General features: G+C 38.8%; 2 protein-coding genes across 3 annotated transcripts in view; one reads left to right on the forward strand and one right to left on the reverse strand.

Moving 5' to 3' along the window:
* The window catches only part of STAT4 (signal transducer and activator of transcription 4), a 43,107-nt gene that overhangs the window by 18,243 nt on the left and 6,239 nt on the right, over positions 1-18,625 (reverse strand). For both annotated transcript variants that reach the window (XM_074910663.1, XM_074910662.1), the window contains exons 4-9: positions 7,109-7,207; positions 6,240-6,332; positions 4,244-4,322; positions 2,546-2,631; positions 1,485-1,636; positions 126-284 (exon numbers count right to left, since the gene is read on the reverse strand). In XM_074910663.1, the coding sequence (XP_074766764.1) occupies positions 126-284; positions 1,485-1,636; positions 2,546-2,631; positions 4,244-4,322; positions 6,240-6,332; positions 7,109-7,207 (668 nt within the window). The remainder of the gene's footprint in view (positions 1-125; positions 285-1,484; positions 1,637-2,545; positions 2,632-4,243; positions 4,323-6,239; positions 6,333-7,108; positions 7,208-18,625) is intronic.
* MYO1B (myosin IB) overlaps positions 5,492-18,625 on the forward strand; it is a 171,678-nt gene continuing 158,544 nt past the window's right edge. Inside the window, exon 1 of the mRNA XM_074910655.1 lies at positions 5,492-5,577. The gene's annotated coding sequence lies outside the window, so the exon portion shown is untranslated. The remainder of the gene's footprint in view (positions 5,578-18,625) is intronic.

Consider the following 18,625-nt stretch of genomic DNA (forward strand, 5'->3'; position numbering starts at 1 on the left):
CAGAGACACAAACCTTTTTTTTTTTTTTTCTTTTTTTTTTTTCTTCTTAACAATATGGTCTAATTGTTGCCAAAAAAATTGTGTCAGTTCAGTAAAGTTATGTACATTGACAATGGCTTACGCACTTCCGGAAAAGATTGTAGAGCAGAAAGTTGACTTTTTCCAGCAGCTGAGGTCTTTGCACTGGGATAGGGTCACCATCGTAAGTCAGTCTGGTCAACAGTTCATCCAGTTTTTCTAGTTGCCTTCTAACTTGAAAGAGACTCTCTGCCAACAGCGTAAAACTACAACAAGACAAAAGATTAGTTTGCAATCTTTTATGTAAACCATTTCTTAGAACATAATGGCTACCAAAGTTCTTGAATAGGGAAATCAGAATCAGTACTGAGTGGTGCTTTCTAGCTTTATCCAAAGTCATGTCCTTTCATCTTTTGTTTACAGGAGTATAAAAGTACATCAGGCAAATTACCTACTTTATTTCTGAAGATAAATATTTGTGCAACAGACCTCATTAACAGCAATGCAATGCTGTCTGTGATAATTTGGAATAAATATATACATGGTCTTGATATTTTACATGCACGGCACTTCTGCCAATTTTAATTCTTTCTACAGCTCAGTAGTTTTGCAAAGTGTACTCTTTAGAAGGATAATATTTATATAAAATGATCAAGTTACCAAGACTTGAGGAAGTGTAAAAACAATAAGGAAAATCAAATCCAAACAGACTTGCTAACAGTTTAATAGGTTATGTTTGTATAAAATCACACTTTTTAAGCTATTTTTAACATCCTCATTAGAAAAAAAATTACTTTATTAGAAAAAAAACACGCAAGGCAAAAAATACTTTTTTCTTCAAACCTAAAAGTGTTCTTAGTTGTTTTCCTTTCTTTATTTTCTTTCTATTTTTTACTTTACCTTTTACAGAAGAGAAATTTGTTGGGAGAGAAATGACCAGGACATTGACATTCTCTGGCTGCATTATCTTTTTAATATAATGCTATTTTCTTTTTATTTGCAATTACCTTTAGAGTTGCCACCACAGAGCCTACTGACATTCAATTCCTGCATAGTTTGAAGTCTGGAGGAGTGAAGTACCTAGTGAGTCAAAGCATAAAGCGTCTACCCAGCTCCTGCCTAGACAAAACTCCCACTGTCCTCAGTGACAAACTCAGTCAGCACAGTTCTTACTCAAGAAAAATCCCGAGCGGGTGTGTATCATGTATCTGGAACAACTGTCAAACCCAAGAATGAGCAACGGCCACAGCTCAGTCTCAGCAGTTCACTGTAATGTTATTCATTCTTAACAGCAAATGTTGTTCACCAAAACAAATTGTGTATTTTTAGTTATTTACTTCCTTAGCTGGTAATGAATTTGCTGCTGTTGCAAGGTAGCAAGGCAACAGATCTAAAGGAATGATCATTTCATGTGCAGCAGACTTCCTGTGGTTTTCAGTGGAAACACAAGCTCAAGGCAAGTTTACCAGTTCTGGAGCTGATCAAGCCCACCATGGAGAGGACCCCCAATACAGGCAATCTGTTGCCGTCTCTTCCAGTCTAGCAGCTCTTCAGTCAGCATGTTGCTCATAAGCATATCTATTTCATGAATCACACGCCCTATTTTACTGAGTACCTCCTGTAAAATAGGAAAGGTGTCACAAACTGACCACAGGGGAAAGCTACAAAATTCAGCAATTATCATTAAGTTCCGATCAAACTTTTTTTCAATTATTTTGACAGTAACCCACCGCTTCAGTCTCTTTAATTCAGAGGTGACTGGATTCATCACCCATTGTACTTGAAATTAATCCTGAATCTCTACAAAGTCTTTCTCAGTAATTTTTTTTTTTGCGGGGGGGGGGGGGGGGGGCGGGGGCAGGGATGGGAGGGAGGATTGTTGCATTCTTTGTGGGTATAACACCTCCAAGAAGTTAACACTTGCAAGAGCTGCCAAGGTCAAAAAGTTCTTTTGTTTTGCATATCTACGCATTGGTTTCTTTGCTTGCTTGCTTTTAACTGTAAGAAGTACATGGACTCAAACAAACTGCCTAAATGTAATGTTTTCTGTGCCAGCAAAGAAGTGGTCAGGGGAGTATCTGTCATATTTGCAAGTCTTGGTTGCTGAACAGAGCAAGGTACTATTAGTGGGTTGTTGGTGGGGTTTTTTTGTTTATTTTATTTTCTTTGCAATCATTAGATTACATGTACTTTGCATACTTTTTATTTACTTTAAAAGCTACAGACTGCCAGCTAAATTACCCATCCAGCATGGTACAAAGAGATCAGTGAAGTGATGCCCTCACCTCATTTCTAAGGTGTGCAGACCCATATCCTTGATTGAGTTATTGCTTAACTGCCAGTTTCTTAACTGCTCCTCAAAATCACCCAAACTCACCCAAATTTTTTGTGGATTTTTAACTCCTATGTTATATGTCTGTTGTTCTGAGAGCAGAATTTAAAAAGGCACTCATATGCATTTGAATATCAGGTGTAGGAATAAGGGAAGAAAGCAGACAAACCACAAATGACAGAACATGTCACTAACCTTTCTCTTGTAGTCTAAAGTATTGAGCATTGCCTGCAAGGCCAACATTTCCTGTTTAATGAGGGCGCTGTTTTTGTCACTCTGCTCTGCAGGGGATGAAAAAGATCAGTATAAATGCGGGTGCATGTGCATGTTTACAAGGGGAGAAGGGGGAAAAAAACACGACCAGACTGCAGCATGAACTAGTGAAAAAATAAACTGCAGACATCAGTAGATTATGTAATAGTGTATTTCATTTGAATGGACTAACTTTAGTACAAGTTTAAGATAAGGTTTTATGACTCCACTCTTTAGATGTGTATGTGGAACAGGAAAAGGTAGAAAACATATGGATGATACCTAGAAATCTATACATTTCTTATTCATGTGCGTACTCGTGTATTGTGTACATCTGGCTTGGATCAGTGATCTGTACACTACTGAAATATGTCAGTGGTGTCAGCAGTTAGAGTAAAGCTCTTTGGACCTGATGGGAATTACACGTCTGGCTGAGAGAATGGAGGTTAGGCATTTGAAACAGAGATAAAGTGTTCATTGTCGTGGGGATTTCAGCAGCCAGGAGTACTAATCACTGGATATTTCCCCCTCACCGTAACTTTTTCCTTCTTTGGATCACGGATTAGTTTCAGGCTTTCCCAAGCTTGCCCCATGCTCTTTCATATGCAGCTCTTCCCCCACCCTCATCTTCCCCCACCTTTTGCTCTTCTTGTATCTCTCATGCTACCTTCAAAAAAGAAATTGGTGCCAACTGTGTCTCTGCTGAGCTCTAGATTGACATCTCCTATTATGTTAGAGTAGATGTTTCAATAGAGGCAGACAAGTAACTGATTGTCAGCTCAGCCACAGCAATTACTCACACACATTGTAAGGTACCATAAGCTGGCTCTGCTGGTGTAGAGCATTTGTTGACACAGTGACATTTTAAGATCTGAAAGTAATTTATGTAAACATGTTTTATTTTGCAAGTGGGGCGGGCTTCAATCATCTTCATGGTCAATAATTATGATTGGCCTGACGACTAACAGCTCATTAAACCATGGCAACTTGATCTCTTCCGACTGCCTGCCCCTATCCAGATTTAAGCATATAGGATTGACATGTTTAAGAACTCGGGCATTTCAAGCCCAGTATCTTTGTATGTTCAAACAGAGATAATATGAAGATATCTCAGCAGACACAAGTGGGCCACAGTTTCTCTTGTGAAAGAAATCATGAAAGGACTGTTGCCATGTGCAGATCTCAACCATCACAGGCTGGTCAAACATGCATTCAAAGTGCTTACCAGCTGGTTATCACCACTGTGGTCAAAAAAGAACAGAAAGCCAAGTTAGAGGCTAAAAAGTCAGTTTTGCACAACTCTACTCTGGGAAATAAGAGGCTCTTCCACATCTTGACAGGGAGGGGCCATGGCAAAGGTGAGAAAATTGAAAACTAGTTCTTTAAATTAAGAAAATGACTACTTTTCATGCTGTTATGCAGCTCATCTATGGAAAATAACTATACTTGCTTAGCAAGAACGTCTTCACCCTTAACCCCAAACAAGTCATTATGTTCCAAGACTGTAACTTTACATAAAAAATCCATTTTATGTTTACATATATTATCTGTGTAATGCACAAAACCCCCTGATACTGGGGTCTAGCTGTGGAATCATCCGTTTCATCATGAGAATCTAAAAATTATTATAAAAACTCTTACCTAAACTTTGTATTGTTTTATACCTGAAGTCAAATTCCTCTTGCAAGTCTTCCAAGTATTTGACATCTTGGTCAGTCATCTTTCCCAGAGAAAAGAAAGTAAAATTATTTGAGTATTCACAGTGACAGAAAAGAAATTTGTTTTGTAATGGACAAATGCATAATGTCGTATTTTTATTTCCTACCATTTGAAAATCTCTAAGCAGTTCTGGGAACTCTGGTTTACTACATTGTAAACTTTAAAAAAGACAATTAAATTATAAATGCACATTTATAACTATAGATTTATTTTACTTGTTCAGAAAGACAACTATTATCCTCTCTCCCACAGTCCAACAGTAGCTGATACAGCTTAACCACTTCTCATTTACTAGTTCAGTGACATTAGTGGAAAGTAGGAATGATTACATTTAGCCTGAGCTAAATTGAAATTATTATGCCAATAATGTAACTCTCTTCTTGGAACTTTAAAGGTGGGTAAATGGATAATTTTGCATTGACTTCAATGGAAATTGGAATGAGTGGTGCAAAGTCAAGAAGGGTAGAGCCAGAGACAGGAGAAAAGCTCAGAGACTTTATTTAAAGAATTACTTATGAATCTGGGTAAAGAAATGAAACGTTTTTGCTGCTTTGGCTTTTTGCAAACGTTTGTTTTCATGTGCACGGCAAAAAGTTTAGAAGGTGTTTTCTAGTAACCAAATAATGGTAATTCAAAAAAAGACCCATCAAAGAAAGAAGATGAAACCATAGGAAATCATCTGTTTTACTTTGAAGGTGTTTCTGTGCTGTTTATAGGAAGCCTTGATTCTGCCAACAACTCAAAAACAATCCTTTTTAGTTCCCCAGAATGTGCACATTAAGTGTCTGTGAAAATACAAAAACTCGTTTGCTAAATTAGGACACACAGAATTAGCCATTTTGGCTTCTTCCTTATTTTGGAGACTAAACTTTTGGATTACATGTGTAAGGTATGAAATTACATACACAAGGGGCTGGCTGATTTCTGTGTTCAACTCAATTACCTACTAAAAAACCCCTTGTATCTAGAAATTGTTCTCATTTTCACTGGTCTTTCAGGGATGGCTGCGCTTCCCCACACAGGCAGAAGGAGCAGCATGGTAGGCTGCTGGGTGGCAGCTCTGCCTGCTTTTGCTCTGCAACTCTTTATACATAGATAGAGATCTAGTACGACGTTCTTCTAAGGCTGGCTTTATCCTTTTACAGATTTAATCTCTCTAACCCTCTTCCCCATGTAGGCAGACACTGATGAGAGAATGCTACCAGGACCTCTTTCCAGTATACCAGAAATGTTGCTGTTGAATGGCATATGGACAGGTATTTCAAATATAACTTCTGCACTTGACACTGCTGCAAAGCTGAAAGTGGGGCTGGGATAGCGAAAAGGCTGTGGGTAATTTGAAACTTTAGCCTGCTTTGAACTGAGCAGGCAGGTATTCTCTGACTGAGCTTTCAAGGTCTCTATGGGACATAGCTACAGGTTGGCTCAGCCCAGCTCTGCCCTGCGATGGTATGGGAAACTCCCGGAGAATTGTTACCATCAACTCCTAGTGTTCTCCTCCCCTCTTGTCTCCAAAACATGTAAATATGTCACGTAGCCTTCAGCTTTACAAAGATCTTGGGACGTGACTTGGAGGCCATGAAGGCTAGCTACTGCTGACCCCAACTAAGAGGTGAAGTTGCAGAAATACATTTACTGAACCTCACATATTTTTAGAAGACAGTAGGTATGTTCTTACTGTATCCAGTGATCTGCCTACAACTTGTACAGGGATGAGCGTGATAGTTTTAAAAAAGCTCTCACACTGAACCCAGAGGATCCAGGTCCTGAGTAGTTAGTATGGGCTGAGGTCCTCAGAAAAATGGTTAGCACAGCTTGTTAGCAGAAGTATTTGTGCTACCCAGCTTTAAAGATATTTCAGGTATGCATGTATGAAAATTGTGGCTGTGTAAACAGCAAACAGGGCAAAAAAAAATACCTGAGCACTGTTCTTGATGGCTGACACTTTGTGCTCTACGTTTCTTTGTCGTTCTGAAACCACGGAGTTTTGCAGAGACTTTTCCAGTGGCCCCTAGAACACATTGACCAGATCATGGGTGGATGAGTAATCATAAGTAGAAGTACTGCAAGTTCTAGCAGAGGCAGGGAATTCAGAAGCTGGTCTTCAACCAGCTGGAGACTGGTATAAACAGACAACTCTGTTTAGTTCCACAGATTTGAAAAACATACTGCTTTAACTTTGAAATCCAAAAGGTGAAAGGGCGTGGGTATGCTGCAAACATTAAACATCTAGTAAGTTAAAGAAACTGAAACATTATTAGATTTCTGAAAAAGACCCATGTCACAGTGCTCATATAAGAATATGTATTATGTCCACAGGTGATTAAAAAGAACAAATTAGACTTAAAAATTCTACCTGGGTTTTAACCATGTAACAATTTTCCAAAAATAGGTTTTATACGTAATTTTAAAGTTTCTTTCTTCAAACAACATAGAAACTATCAATGCCTTTGCAACATGTCAAATGGAACGTCTTTTGCATTGCATAATTAATATGAATTAACGCACTGCATAATTTAGAATATACACATCTATTTCGCAAAGAATAATCTCTTTAAAGCCTTTCCCAGATTAAAGTCTTTGAAGATTAGCTGTGACAGAGAAGTCACTTGTAGCAACGTTTGCAGCAGTAGAGCCACTAATGAAGCACAGACATGAGTTTAAAGGGCACCATTTGGCAAGCCCTAGTGCACACAAATTACTCTAGTGGAATGAGAGGACAGCATTTGGTCCTAAAAGCATGTGAGCAGATTAACATGGACCTTATTAATGAAACTAATTCATTACCTGTACAGGCATGCTAGCTGCAGCCAATATTCTTCTTTCTTCTCTTAAACAGTTTGAGATGATCACTGCTATATGCATGGGATTACCATGATATTTGCCCTGCAAGCACAAGTAAATACAGCTTTTAAAAATTCAGAATTCAGGGTGTCCCTCTGTAAATCACAAACAGTGTGCTTCAGTGCCTATGAGCTACAGCTTGGTGCGCATGGAAAACACTCTCCTACTGTTCTCAACCTTTGTTAGTGCTGGTTCAGCCTTGCAGTGCAGCATCAGCGAGTGCCACTGTCATAAAATATTCTTAACAATATTCTACAGAGATTATAAAGATAGAACTCCGAGATGTACATCATTTGAAGATCAAATCACTCCACTGCTAACACAGCTGTTTTGAAAGGGCTCTCCTGTCAGCCTATTCTGTGCACGATTTTATCATGTCTTCCATTTTCAATAGGATGTTGCTGTTAGCATGCGGTGCTTCTGCCAACAAAAAATTGTAAGCATATTAATACGGAAATGATGCAGGCAGAAAAGTTTTCTCAGCATAAAGCAGAAGACTTAAATTTTAATGTCTATGAACAATTTTTCTCCTTCAACAAATAATGTGCCTAAGATGAAGGAAGAAGCAACTCTTGTCCCAAGCCAAAGAACCAAATAATATATTTTCATACCACCATTTATAAGGTGCAGAACTGCTGATGCGTGACTGAGGACTGAGCACAATTTGACTAATATTGGTTTGTGCTGTATTTATCAAATTGGAATGATTGAGGACTCTCAAACAGCTTCTTTCATGGTGATGTATTCATTCAGTATTTCTCAATATCCTTCATGCTCTTTATTTAGTATTCATGTATCATTCATTCACATGTCCTTTATTCAGTTCTCATACAGTTTTCAGCCATTCATTAGAATTAATCCAGTTAATTTCTTTTTCTGTACGGTTTCCAGTTCTGGACTTGATCTATTTTCCCCTCTTTCTGATTAGTTTTTATTTTCATCATGTTTTCCTGCCTCTAGAACTTAGTTTATTCTTGCTTTCTCTGACTGTGGCACAATGAGTTTTATACAAACTTAAATTGATGATGTATTTTCCTCTGTTATCCCATACCATTTGTTGTATTAGAAACAAGGGTGTGAAGACATCTGATAGAAATGTGAACACACTGCTTCTATATGCCAACTACTACTATGACAGTGGACATAGATTTTTAACACTTTTTCCTAGACAGACAAAACTGAATCATTTCCTGTGTGCTTCTGCATGAAATCTAAGTAATCTGAAAGACTTTTTCATAGTATGTTTTGACTTCAATTACAAGGTAAAGAAATGTTATATTAAAATGGTAATTTTAATCATAGAGACTTGGTTAGAGATGCTTAATATTAAATACCATGCTGTTGGTTACACTGTGGTTCCAGATAGAGACTAAGGTGAAGGACATAGGGCTCTTAAAACTAAATAACTGATGTACAGAATGTTCTTTTCTAGAGAAGCTTTGACTGCCATGGTATTGTTTGCAAGGAAACCAAGCTTTCTAACATTTCTAGAGCTTCTGAAGTCTTCTCAGGACAAATAAAGTACATGCCCCACAGTGCAACCAGTGCATACCCAAAGTAGTCCCAGGGCTGTGCCTCCTTTGATCTCTTTAAAAGCAGTTCAGGGTGGTGCTGTGATTTTGGGAGTTTCTCTGGAAAAGAGAAGTGGTGAGTAATACTACCCAAGGATATACACTACATCTCAGATGAAACACTAAGCACTCCCTCCCTGCCTGCTCCTTGCTGGTCAGTGAGGGAGGATTTAACATTAAGGATACACTGCTGATTTCCATGTCAGATGACAATGCCAAAGATCTGCTATTACTCACTTCTCCCTGCCAGATTCTTGGCTATAAGGGTAGTAACTATGTTCTTGCTGCATGCTTCCTTCAGCACAACTGAAATTCAGATGTGGGAATATATCTAAAGTTCCCTTTATTGAGCATATTGCCAAGCTGTCTCTGCATAGTGTTAACATGTAATTTTGGGAAGGGAATACAGTAACATGGGAAATGGCTATGATCTTCCTGCAGAAGTGGAGCTTCATGTGGAAGTAAGGTAAAAGTAGGGTCCAACAGCAAGAGCTGGAGCAAATTAATGGCTGCAAAAAATGGTTGTGCTCTTGGCTGTGTGGTGCCAGCTCTTGCCTTGTGCCAGTCCAGTGCCTGTCTAACTCCATAGTGAGCCAATCCAGATTGCTAACTGGGATGAAAACCACTCACGCTTTTTTGCTGAATGTGTTTTCTGCTCCTCAGTGAACTGAAACTGCTCAGCAAAGGATGAGTTTATTATTTAAGGACTAGCACATGTGCACTCAGGAGAGGTTGGCTAGGAGAGGGGAGAACAGGCCTGCCTTATTCCAGCTGCAGCCAGCTGTATTGCTAAGCCTGTCTTATCTATCTGCACCTTGATAAGAGGAAAAAAAAGTCCTGTTTTTAATAAGGCTTGGGATGAAAACTGTGGTGAGAAATCTGACTGGTGTAAATCCACTGATGTGCATATTAATTCCTCAGTTAACATCTGTTAATTTCTGCCTGTTGCTGTTACTGTTTTGCTGGTAAAACAGGGTCCCATCTTCCACACTGATGGCTAGTACATGAGGGCCATGCCACATATTGGTATCTGCAGGCTATCTGAAGCTAGAAAGCTTGAGGAGTGTTTAGTCCTGGCTTACCACTGCCCAACAGAGTTCAAGCAATCTGAGGGTTGATGGTTGCCTTTGGTTTGCCCTGTGACAAAAAGGAGTCAAACAGAAGCTATTTAACAGAATCAAGAAAAAATAAAAGTCCTCTCTTGGAGCTAGAAAATGCATTTATGTAGAAGAGGCACTTCAAAAAAAATCTTCTGACAGTGGGATGTTTTAAAATCCCCCACAAAAAATGCCAGGTATTAGGGACTTTCCTAGCATTTCTAGATACTATTCATATGCAAAACTTAAAAAAACTTACTCTCTTTTTTTCTTTGTTTCCTTAAGAGAAAACCATCTGAATCAAGAGATGAAGTGGAAATGCACTTTCCGCCCCGCCCCCTTTCTTCTCTAACTCATAAAGCTATAGTAATAAGCTGTGTCTGTAGTGATTCCCATACTTGCACCTGTCTGGTGGTGCTTTTTCAACTTGCTCCAGTTTGAGCAGACACCAAGCAGGTCGCAGAACTGCCACCTGCCCTCCTGGAGCGGCAGGCCCTCAGATGAAACCTGGAATAATGGTGGATGTGCAGTACAAACACTTGAGATCAAAAGATGGGAACAGGCCTTGCCTTTCTGATAGGCAGATGCTCTGAACGCTGGACAGCCGGCACGGAGCTGAGCTGTGCACCACAGCCTGAGCAGGCAGCCCCTTCTGTCGGCCTTGAGCTCTCTCTCCTAGGATGGCTATATCTGTATGATATATGCTGTATCGGTTGCCTCTTCTGCAGTAATCTAACAGAAGGATTGCAACTCAACAATAATAAATTGACAATAAATACCTTGTAACATTAAATATCTCAGTAATTGTAACTTACTAAATAAAAATCTTTACTAAAAGTCACAATAACCAATGTGTTTGACTCCATCAAAACAGTTAACACTAATTTTTTTTCTTCCCATGTTTTATACCTCTCAGAGGTAATTACACTTCAGAACGCACCACTCTGTATTTCCTTATTGTCCATCTACTGCCAACTCTTGCTATTCTGCACTTCCATTTAGTCTTTGGTTGAGGGTGGAATTTGTTCAAGATGATCCTGGCTTCTGAATGACTAATTGAAAATTATTTCCTATCATTGAAGGAGTAGTATAAGTTGGAAAATAAAGGAAATTTAGCCAAAAAAATGCTTGAGAGGGGGTATTCCTAACTTAGTGTGACATAAGCATTGGCAGCCAGGAAAGGAGGAAGGGTGTGAATTCTGTAGTTATGCAAAATTATATTATTAACTTTAGATATGTTTTTTAATAAATAGAAACAGAGAAATTGAGGATTCACTTTTCATCTGAAGTTTCAAATGTAAAACTTGTCTTATCTGCCAATATTACAACAATTCTGTTGATAGAAATTTTCCTCTCCTCTCCTCTCCTCTCCTCTCCTCTCCTCTCCTCTCCTCTCCTCTCCTCTCCTCTCCTCTCCTCTCCTCTCCTCTCCTCTCCTCTCCTCTCCTCTCCTCTCCTCTCCTCTCCTCTCCTCTCCTCTCCTCTCCTCTCCTCTCCTCTCCTCTCCTCTCCTCTCCTCTCCTCTCCTCTCCTCTCCTCTCCTCTCCTCTCCTCTCTGTTTTTATGAGGTCTTCCATATCATGATTTACAACAAATGATCTTACTTGGACTGGTTTCTTCTCAATAACTACCAGCATGATCCTAAATTTAAGCAAACAGGGGAAATTAAACTTTCATTCTGAACAGGTGAAAATTTTCTCTGAATGCTGATGACATTTCCTCAGGAGAAAACCTTCCTACCACTTCCTAGCATGCACTCTCTCTATTTCAGCGACATCTGTTGTGATAGCATCTTACTATATTATGAAGAATAACAAAGAGGCATTTCTACAAAAGGAATTTATACGTTACAGTGTGCAGAGTTTAGACCCTTTAGCCAAATTTTAAAACAGCTTGAACTGTTTGGGGTGTGTAAAGATACATGAAACAGTGGCTGGGGAAACACAGGATTTGATTTTGTAAGTTGTAAGATCATGGGGAAACTTTAAAATACATATTATGACACTTTAAAATACATGTTTTTTAAAAAAGAACACCAAACAACTGCCAGTTTTAGTATCTGAAATTTACTGCTTTTCCTGAGATGATGAAATCTAGACCAGAGATTCATTCTCTTACTCTTTTTTTCTTCCAATTTTTTAAATTTTCCAAAATTTAGCTTATTTTCCTGTGAGCAGCTCCATCACAAAGTGGATTGCCCCCAACCACAGTAATATTTGCCAGCTTTCTCTTCGTGTGACAAAGGTCTCTATATACTGTGCACATCTATAAATGAATACTAAATATGTGCTATTTGAGTATCCTGACAGTTTTCAGTGATTAGACTATTACATATTACAGACTGTTGGTCTCTACTTGTAACGTAGAAGGATATGCTGTGCAACTTTAGAAAGTCAGTCAGGGGTTTACCTGCTTATCTCCTGCTTTTCGAGGTGACCTAAAAAGGACTTGAGTAGGTTTTAGTGCTTTCTAATTCTGAAAAAAACACTTCAGAATTTGGTTGTTTTCCCTGCTTTTCTCTTTTTTCTTTCTTATTTTATTTTAAACTATCAAAAATATCAGCTGTATTTTTTCTTGTTTCTGCCAGAAAAACCCTGCTTGGGCCTTTTAATTGTATACAGTAAGAGCTTTACTTGGAGCATATAACCTTAACTAGTATGACTATTGATGTATTTGTTGAAGTTGAATGAATATTTAAAGAAGCTGATGGAAGGGAGGTGGGATACAGAAAGACAGGAAACAGGATTACAAAGTCAAGCAAGAATACATTTACTTCCCTGTTGCTCATTTGTGATATGCTTATTTTACTAAGTCTGATACTCAACTTCTTTCTAGATAAGCAGATATCTTATCTTTCATGTAACTAAAAAACAGGCAGAAAAAAAGCTTTTTTCTATAATTTTATTTTTGAAAGAAAAAAAACCACTTTGGTGTATAGTTGTGTATCTCAAAGAAATGTGTGTGTGGGAAGACATAACAATACACACTGATTTCCCGCTTTCACCTTCAAATATGACAACCAACATTTTGCCTTGAGTTATTTTCTACCTTTGTTTATGCATCCAGGCAGAAAGTCTAATGAAGACAGTACCAGAATACAAAGAAAGAGGTGGTCCTTGTGTTATCGTGATGTAGGTAAAATGCTTTGGAGTCTTTTGAAAGCCTGTATTTAAACAGGTGGTATTCTTACTAAAAAATACTTTTCTACTAGAAAGATGGCTCTCTTTTATCTAGGTCTTTAAGAGGAAGTACCTGTGACACTATCTATTTAGAGTGCTCTTGTTAGACTTTTATTTTTAGATTTCCCCTTCCCCCTCTCAAAACACGAGAGAACTTAAAGGCAACCTCACCTTTTTAGACAACTACTATGATGTGTGGGAAGTCCTAATACATCAGTCTGTAGTGTTGTAGTTCTGCTTGTATCATATAATGCATAAATTCCAAAAGATCATACTTCTATTTTTTAGGGCACGTACAACCAAACTGAAATAGGCAAAGCTGCTAATGCACGGTGAATGAACTGTGAAGACAGAGATCTATTTTTCCATCCCCCAGTTTGCCCCCAAATTCCACTGCTGAGTCTCTCCCAGCAGACACTAAACCAGACAAGGAACTGCTTATAGAAACAGCAGATTTCAAAGCAGGTAGGGTGAGACACAGCCACAGAAAATATATGTCTGTAGATCTCCTGATCAGACAGTAGAGCTGTGCTGCTGGGGGGATGAATAATGTAGCAATGCTTCTTATTTAAGTGATAAATAATAAATAGAATAAATAGAAGTACAGTGTTCCCTATGAAAAAGAGTAAAACAGCAGAGGAGAGGACTCATTCTCCCCCATCTTCTGGACATGAAGACCTGAGTATTATTAACTAGTCTCTCAGGTAGATGTTTGACTGCAGCTGGGCCCTTAATACTCCAGAATGAACAAAGCCCTCAATAGATTGTTAGGATTTTTTTTCTCGTATTTTTACTTGTGTTTGTAAGTTAACTCATTTGTTCTACAAAAAGAGAGTTGTGTTCTTTAAATAATAACTAGGAACTCAGACCTATTTTACTTCTAGTAAGTAACCTTTTTCGTCTCATATCAATCATTTTTAAAAATTTTTGTTAGCTGATGTGCAGTCGCCAGCCTGCGATCACTAACAGCAGCCAGCTAGCTGCTTTAGCATACAGACTTCTGTGTGGGGTTTCCCCTTTGTGCACCAAAATTTTTTGTAAACAGCTTTAATGGTTGAACAGGAAAACTCACTGGGGCCAAGATGGTAATGTGAAAAATCAATCTCAATTGTATTAGACAGTAGGACATACTGGTTTGAAACACATTTCCTACTATGATTTGTTGCTTCATTGATCTGCCAGGTTACATGTGTTCTAAATACATGTAAGTAACATTTTGAATTGATCTTCTGTGGTGTATCAGAAACTTTCTCTATTTTGTTCCATTCTCACCCTGTTGTAAGCTTTAACAGGAAACTGCAACTTAAACATCAATGGCTATGTTTCCATTCTTCAACTGTTTCTCAGCACAGTGCTTATTAGAAGTGTTGGTTAAGTACCAACTGGAATGTCCTATTTCAGATCTAATGCTATTTTGTCCATTTTCTTTGATGTAGTGAAATAAATAGTCTTAGGATCCCTCGTGCGTGTACCTTTCTGGTACAGTGACTTGTGTAAACGGTTGCCTGAACTAAAAAACCTTTATATGTTCATTTTAGCTCTATCTGAAGAAGCACAAAGATGTTCGGTTCTCATTACAGATAGAAAGAAGCTGGGCAATATAACTGTGAACCTGAAACAGAATCAGGAATGCACTAGTGTGTTACTGTTTTAAGTACCATTGTGTAAAGTAAGATGCTATTTGTTTGTACTACTTAGAAACAGGGTGAGTTTTATATGGAAAGAAGTGCTATAATAATATATGTTGATTAAGATGACAGAAGATACTTTCAGATGCTATTCCAGATCTTTCCATAAAAAGACAGGACTGTGTAGGAGAAAGAAATGTAACTAAAATATTATTTCCCAACTCCATAGTATAACTACAGTGCTTCCAAAAGCTTGTTTTGATATAACTGGTTGGTGTGAATCAGCAAATCTGGAGATTCTGCCTGACCTCTCCCTTTGTAAGCACAGCTCAAGGTGTTAATGGTGTGCACACAGACCTGCTCTTCAGGCAGAATCCCCATTGCTCTCGCTCCCATCATCTTAGGCTCTGGCAGGGCTGGAGAGTGGGTGAAGTTCACCAATACCTGAGAATCTGCTGTGAGTATTAAATGAGTATCATGAATATACATAATTTATAGCAAATTGTTCCCCAGAGCACACAGTATACTCATTAACTCAGGCTTCAATGGTAAATGAGCAGAGCAGTTCTTCTTCTTATTCCTGAAATCTGTTATTTCACTTTTATAAAGGAAGATTTATGTAATCAGATTTTCCCCTGAATACCGTAAACAATGATGTGACACAGATGCTTGTTGTCATTAATGAGAAGGGATTGCTTTCAAAGTTATCTTGAGACTAGAGCATAAATGAGAGCTTCAATTATGAGTAAGATGATTCTGGGAATTTCTGCTTTTTCCAGATGTAGCTGCGCAGCACAGCCAGTGGCTCTTCAGTTCCTGGGAGCTCGCCTGAGCCCACACATGGGCCAGGCTGCATCCCACAGAGCTACATCTTGTCTAGCAGGTACCTGCTGAGTGCTCCAAATTGGAGCGTGGGGGGAAGAACATCCCTGAGATGAGCATCACTGGATTACTTGGAGACCGATGGGCAGTCACCCACCAGCACCATTCCTAAAGGGAGCAGTGGGACACTGGGGTACGGTGGCCATCTCTAATCCCCAACCTACTCTGAGCCTCCCCTGCCTTGGCTCCCCTGCTGCGCTGCAGCCCAGCTGCTCTCCCCTAGCCAAAAGTTTTGGCATGTGAGTCAGGAACATGCACAATGCCTGTCTTACATGAGCGTCTCTGTATTTCACCACTCATCTTTGTGTACTAAATCTACTCATGTATTGCACAGGAGCTTACATCAGGGACAGGTACAATGTCATTTAAAAACATTACTCTGAAAACTGAGATGTAATTGTTCACGGGCTAAAGTCATGTAGACTGTCGCATCTGCAATTTGATTCCTAGAAGTGCTAGGCAGTTCTGAGCTTAACATCTGCCCTTTATGTTTTGTTGTCTTGGCAACAGTGCAAACCATCTCCTTGTGACTAATCTGCTTTGCTTTTCTCCATCTAGGTTTTAAGCAGGAAAACGAACCATAGACATAGTTTCCCCTCTCTCTCTCCCACTGCCTCCAAACATTTTCTCTCCTCATCTTTTTCCAGAGCTGCAGCTGGCGGGAGCAGTAGTTCTGTAGGAAGATTGGACAGAGAATTTAACCTTAGCAAGTGACTGTACTCCCACTGAAAAGCACAGCAACAAAAGGCTGTTCTGCTATAAAAATGAATCCAATTTACTGACTAGAGAAGTAATAATAATGTAAGAAGCAAATATGAAGGATTTTAACCTAAAATGCTGACCCTGCTTTTAATATAATACATGCATTTATACCAGCTTAATGTCAAGAAGCGGTGTTTCAATGAAAACAAGAAATATATAGAAAAGCAAATTACTGAGAGCTAGCAGTAACCTCAGCTGCTTAGCTAAGTTTCTCAGCACTATTTTCAAGTGCTTATAACTTTGTCAAATTGCATGCTTCCTGGTCAATGTTTCTTTTTGCCTCAAGACCATTTTGGAAATGTCAGCAGTCTGAGCAGAAATGCCACATTCATAGTTATTTCTCTAACGGTGAGAGAATAGGGATGGCTCCTGTGGCCTAAAAGCAAGGGTGCCAGGCAGACCCATCTTCCTGCTAGAACTTCTGCTCTTTGCCCTTCACAGTGCCTAAGATTGCCCACAGCTTTGTATTGCAAGTATAGGCATCAAGTTGTCACTTTTTCCACTACTGCCATGTTATCTTCATGGAGCAACTAAGATGTTTACATAAAGATGTTTCAGGTGCAGCTCAGAATAGAATGTTTTCTCCATTTTATAACAAAAATGAATGTCAGGGAGATCTTTCAGATGGGGTGTGCTTGGTTGTGGTGCTGGTAACTCATAGGCATAATCCCCTCTAGATTCAGTGACAGCACCAGGAATCTTGATCCTAACGAGTCTCCTTTGCTGTCTAGCAGACAGCTGCACAAGCCCTTTGTGAAGTGTGCATTGATTCCTCTTCTAAAGCTGCTCTTCAGTAACGATCTAGTTGTATTTCTAATCAAACATTAATCCCTCATTTTGACTTTTGTCAAGAACTACAGATTGCTCCTGAATGGTTCCTGTGTGTTCTCTAGTTTTAATTATTTTGCTATTGCTGTTGTCATAGTACTTGGGAACCTATACCACAGCTCAACATACTACCCCAAATACTTTGTGATAAATGGTGGTTTCCAGCATTATCTAGTTTGAAATATTACTTAATATTGCAACATAATTTGGCTCAAAATAATGAACAATGCTGCACTCAGATCACATACTGAACAGCTCTGTGTGTGTGTGTGTGGTATAGAGGGAAGGAAGAGGAGCGAACTGTAAAATTTCAAAGAAGTGCTCACGCTAGAGAGCAAAGCAGAGATAAAGGTGGGCTCAGGGTAACTAATCTTTAGAGAAAATCAAACCAGAGCTGTTCGCAGAGTCACCAGAAGTTAAAAGATATTTACAAATGCAGCTTCCTCTCCTATTTAGGAACTCTGTCTTTCCTCCATCAAAGTCAGTGAAAAATCTTGCTCGTTTTACAGTGTACCCTTCCCATCTCCCTTTCTCTAGGTGGTATGTTGGGACAAAAGGGACCATGGCACTGTACTGTGTACATCAGTCACCCTTTTCTGGTGCTGTCTCAGGGAACTGAGTCACAACTGGTCACAAACCAGCTCAAATTGCAAGAGTTTGGTATCTGCAAGTGCATCCAGCTGTGGGTGGGGATCCAAATGCCCAGTTCCAAACTTCTCATATATTCAGCAATAAAATACCATCAGTGATGCCTTAAAAAAATTAGACCCACAATTACATGATTTGTGTACTCAAATTTAAGGATGTTACAGCAGAATGCTATCCATGCTGTGTCATGTAGTTCATAGTCCATTAATAATACTTGACAGTTAATAACAAGGATAGGATGTCAGCTGATTACTACAGCATTTTTTTCCTCATGTACTTACCTAATCAATAAATAAACAATTTTAACAGCTGAAGCTCAGGACACTGCTTGTGCAGCTCCATAGAACATGCAGCTCATACTTTGGCTGAAAATGCATTTATCTAGGTTGTAAAAATTAGAAGTTGTAACATAATATTTTACACAAAAATCCAAAATACCTGTCACAGATTTCTTAAGATATAGTTTATTTGCCTTATCCATAATAATAATAATAATAACAACAACAACCAAAACCCCACTGCAAGAGTCTGGTCCTACTCCAGCCTCTAGAAATTATAATATTATAATAGAAATTATTTTAGAAATCAGAATAGACTATGGGTGATAGGTCATAAGAAATCAGGACGAGCTCTAATAGTGAAAGTGTCTGTTGGTTCGTATGTGTATTTTGAAACCAAATTAGTAGCTTTTTATCTAAATACAGGTTATCAAAGGCCAGCATTATTAGTGACAGAGAGAGTTGTTTTATTTTTTGCCTCAGCTGGAAACATTTTACTGCAAAGCTCAAGACTGAGATCCTTTTTAAGAAGTGCTATAATTCCAGCATCACACACGTCCTCTCAAGAAGTTCATAATGGTTTAGAC

The sequence above is a fragment of the Athene noctua genome, chromosome 7, assembly GCF_965140245.1.
Source record: "Athene noctua chromosome 7, bAthNoc1.hap1.1, whole genome shotgun sequence".
Lineage (NCBI taxonomy): Eukaryota > Metazoa > Chordata > Aves > Strigiformes > Strigidae > Athene > Athene noctua.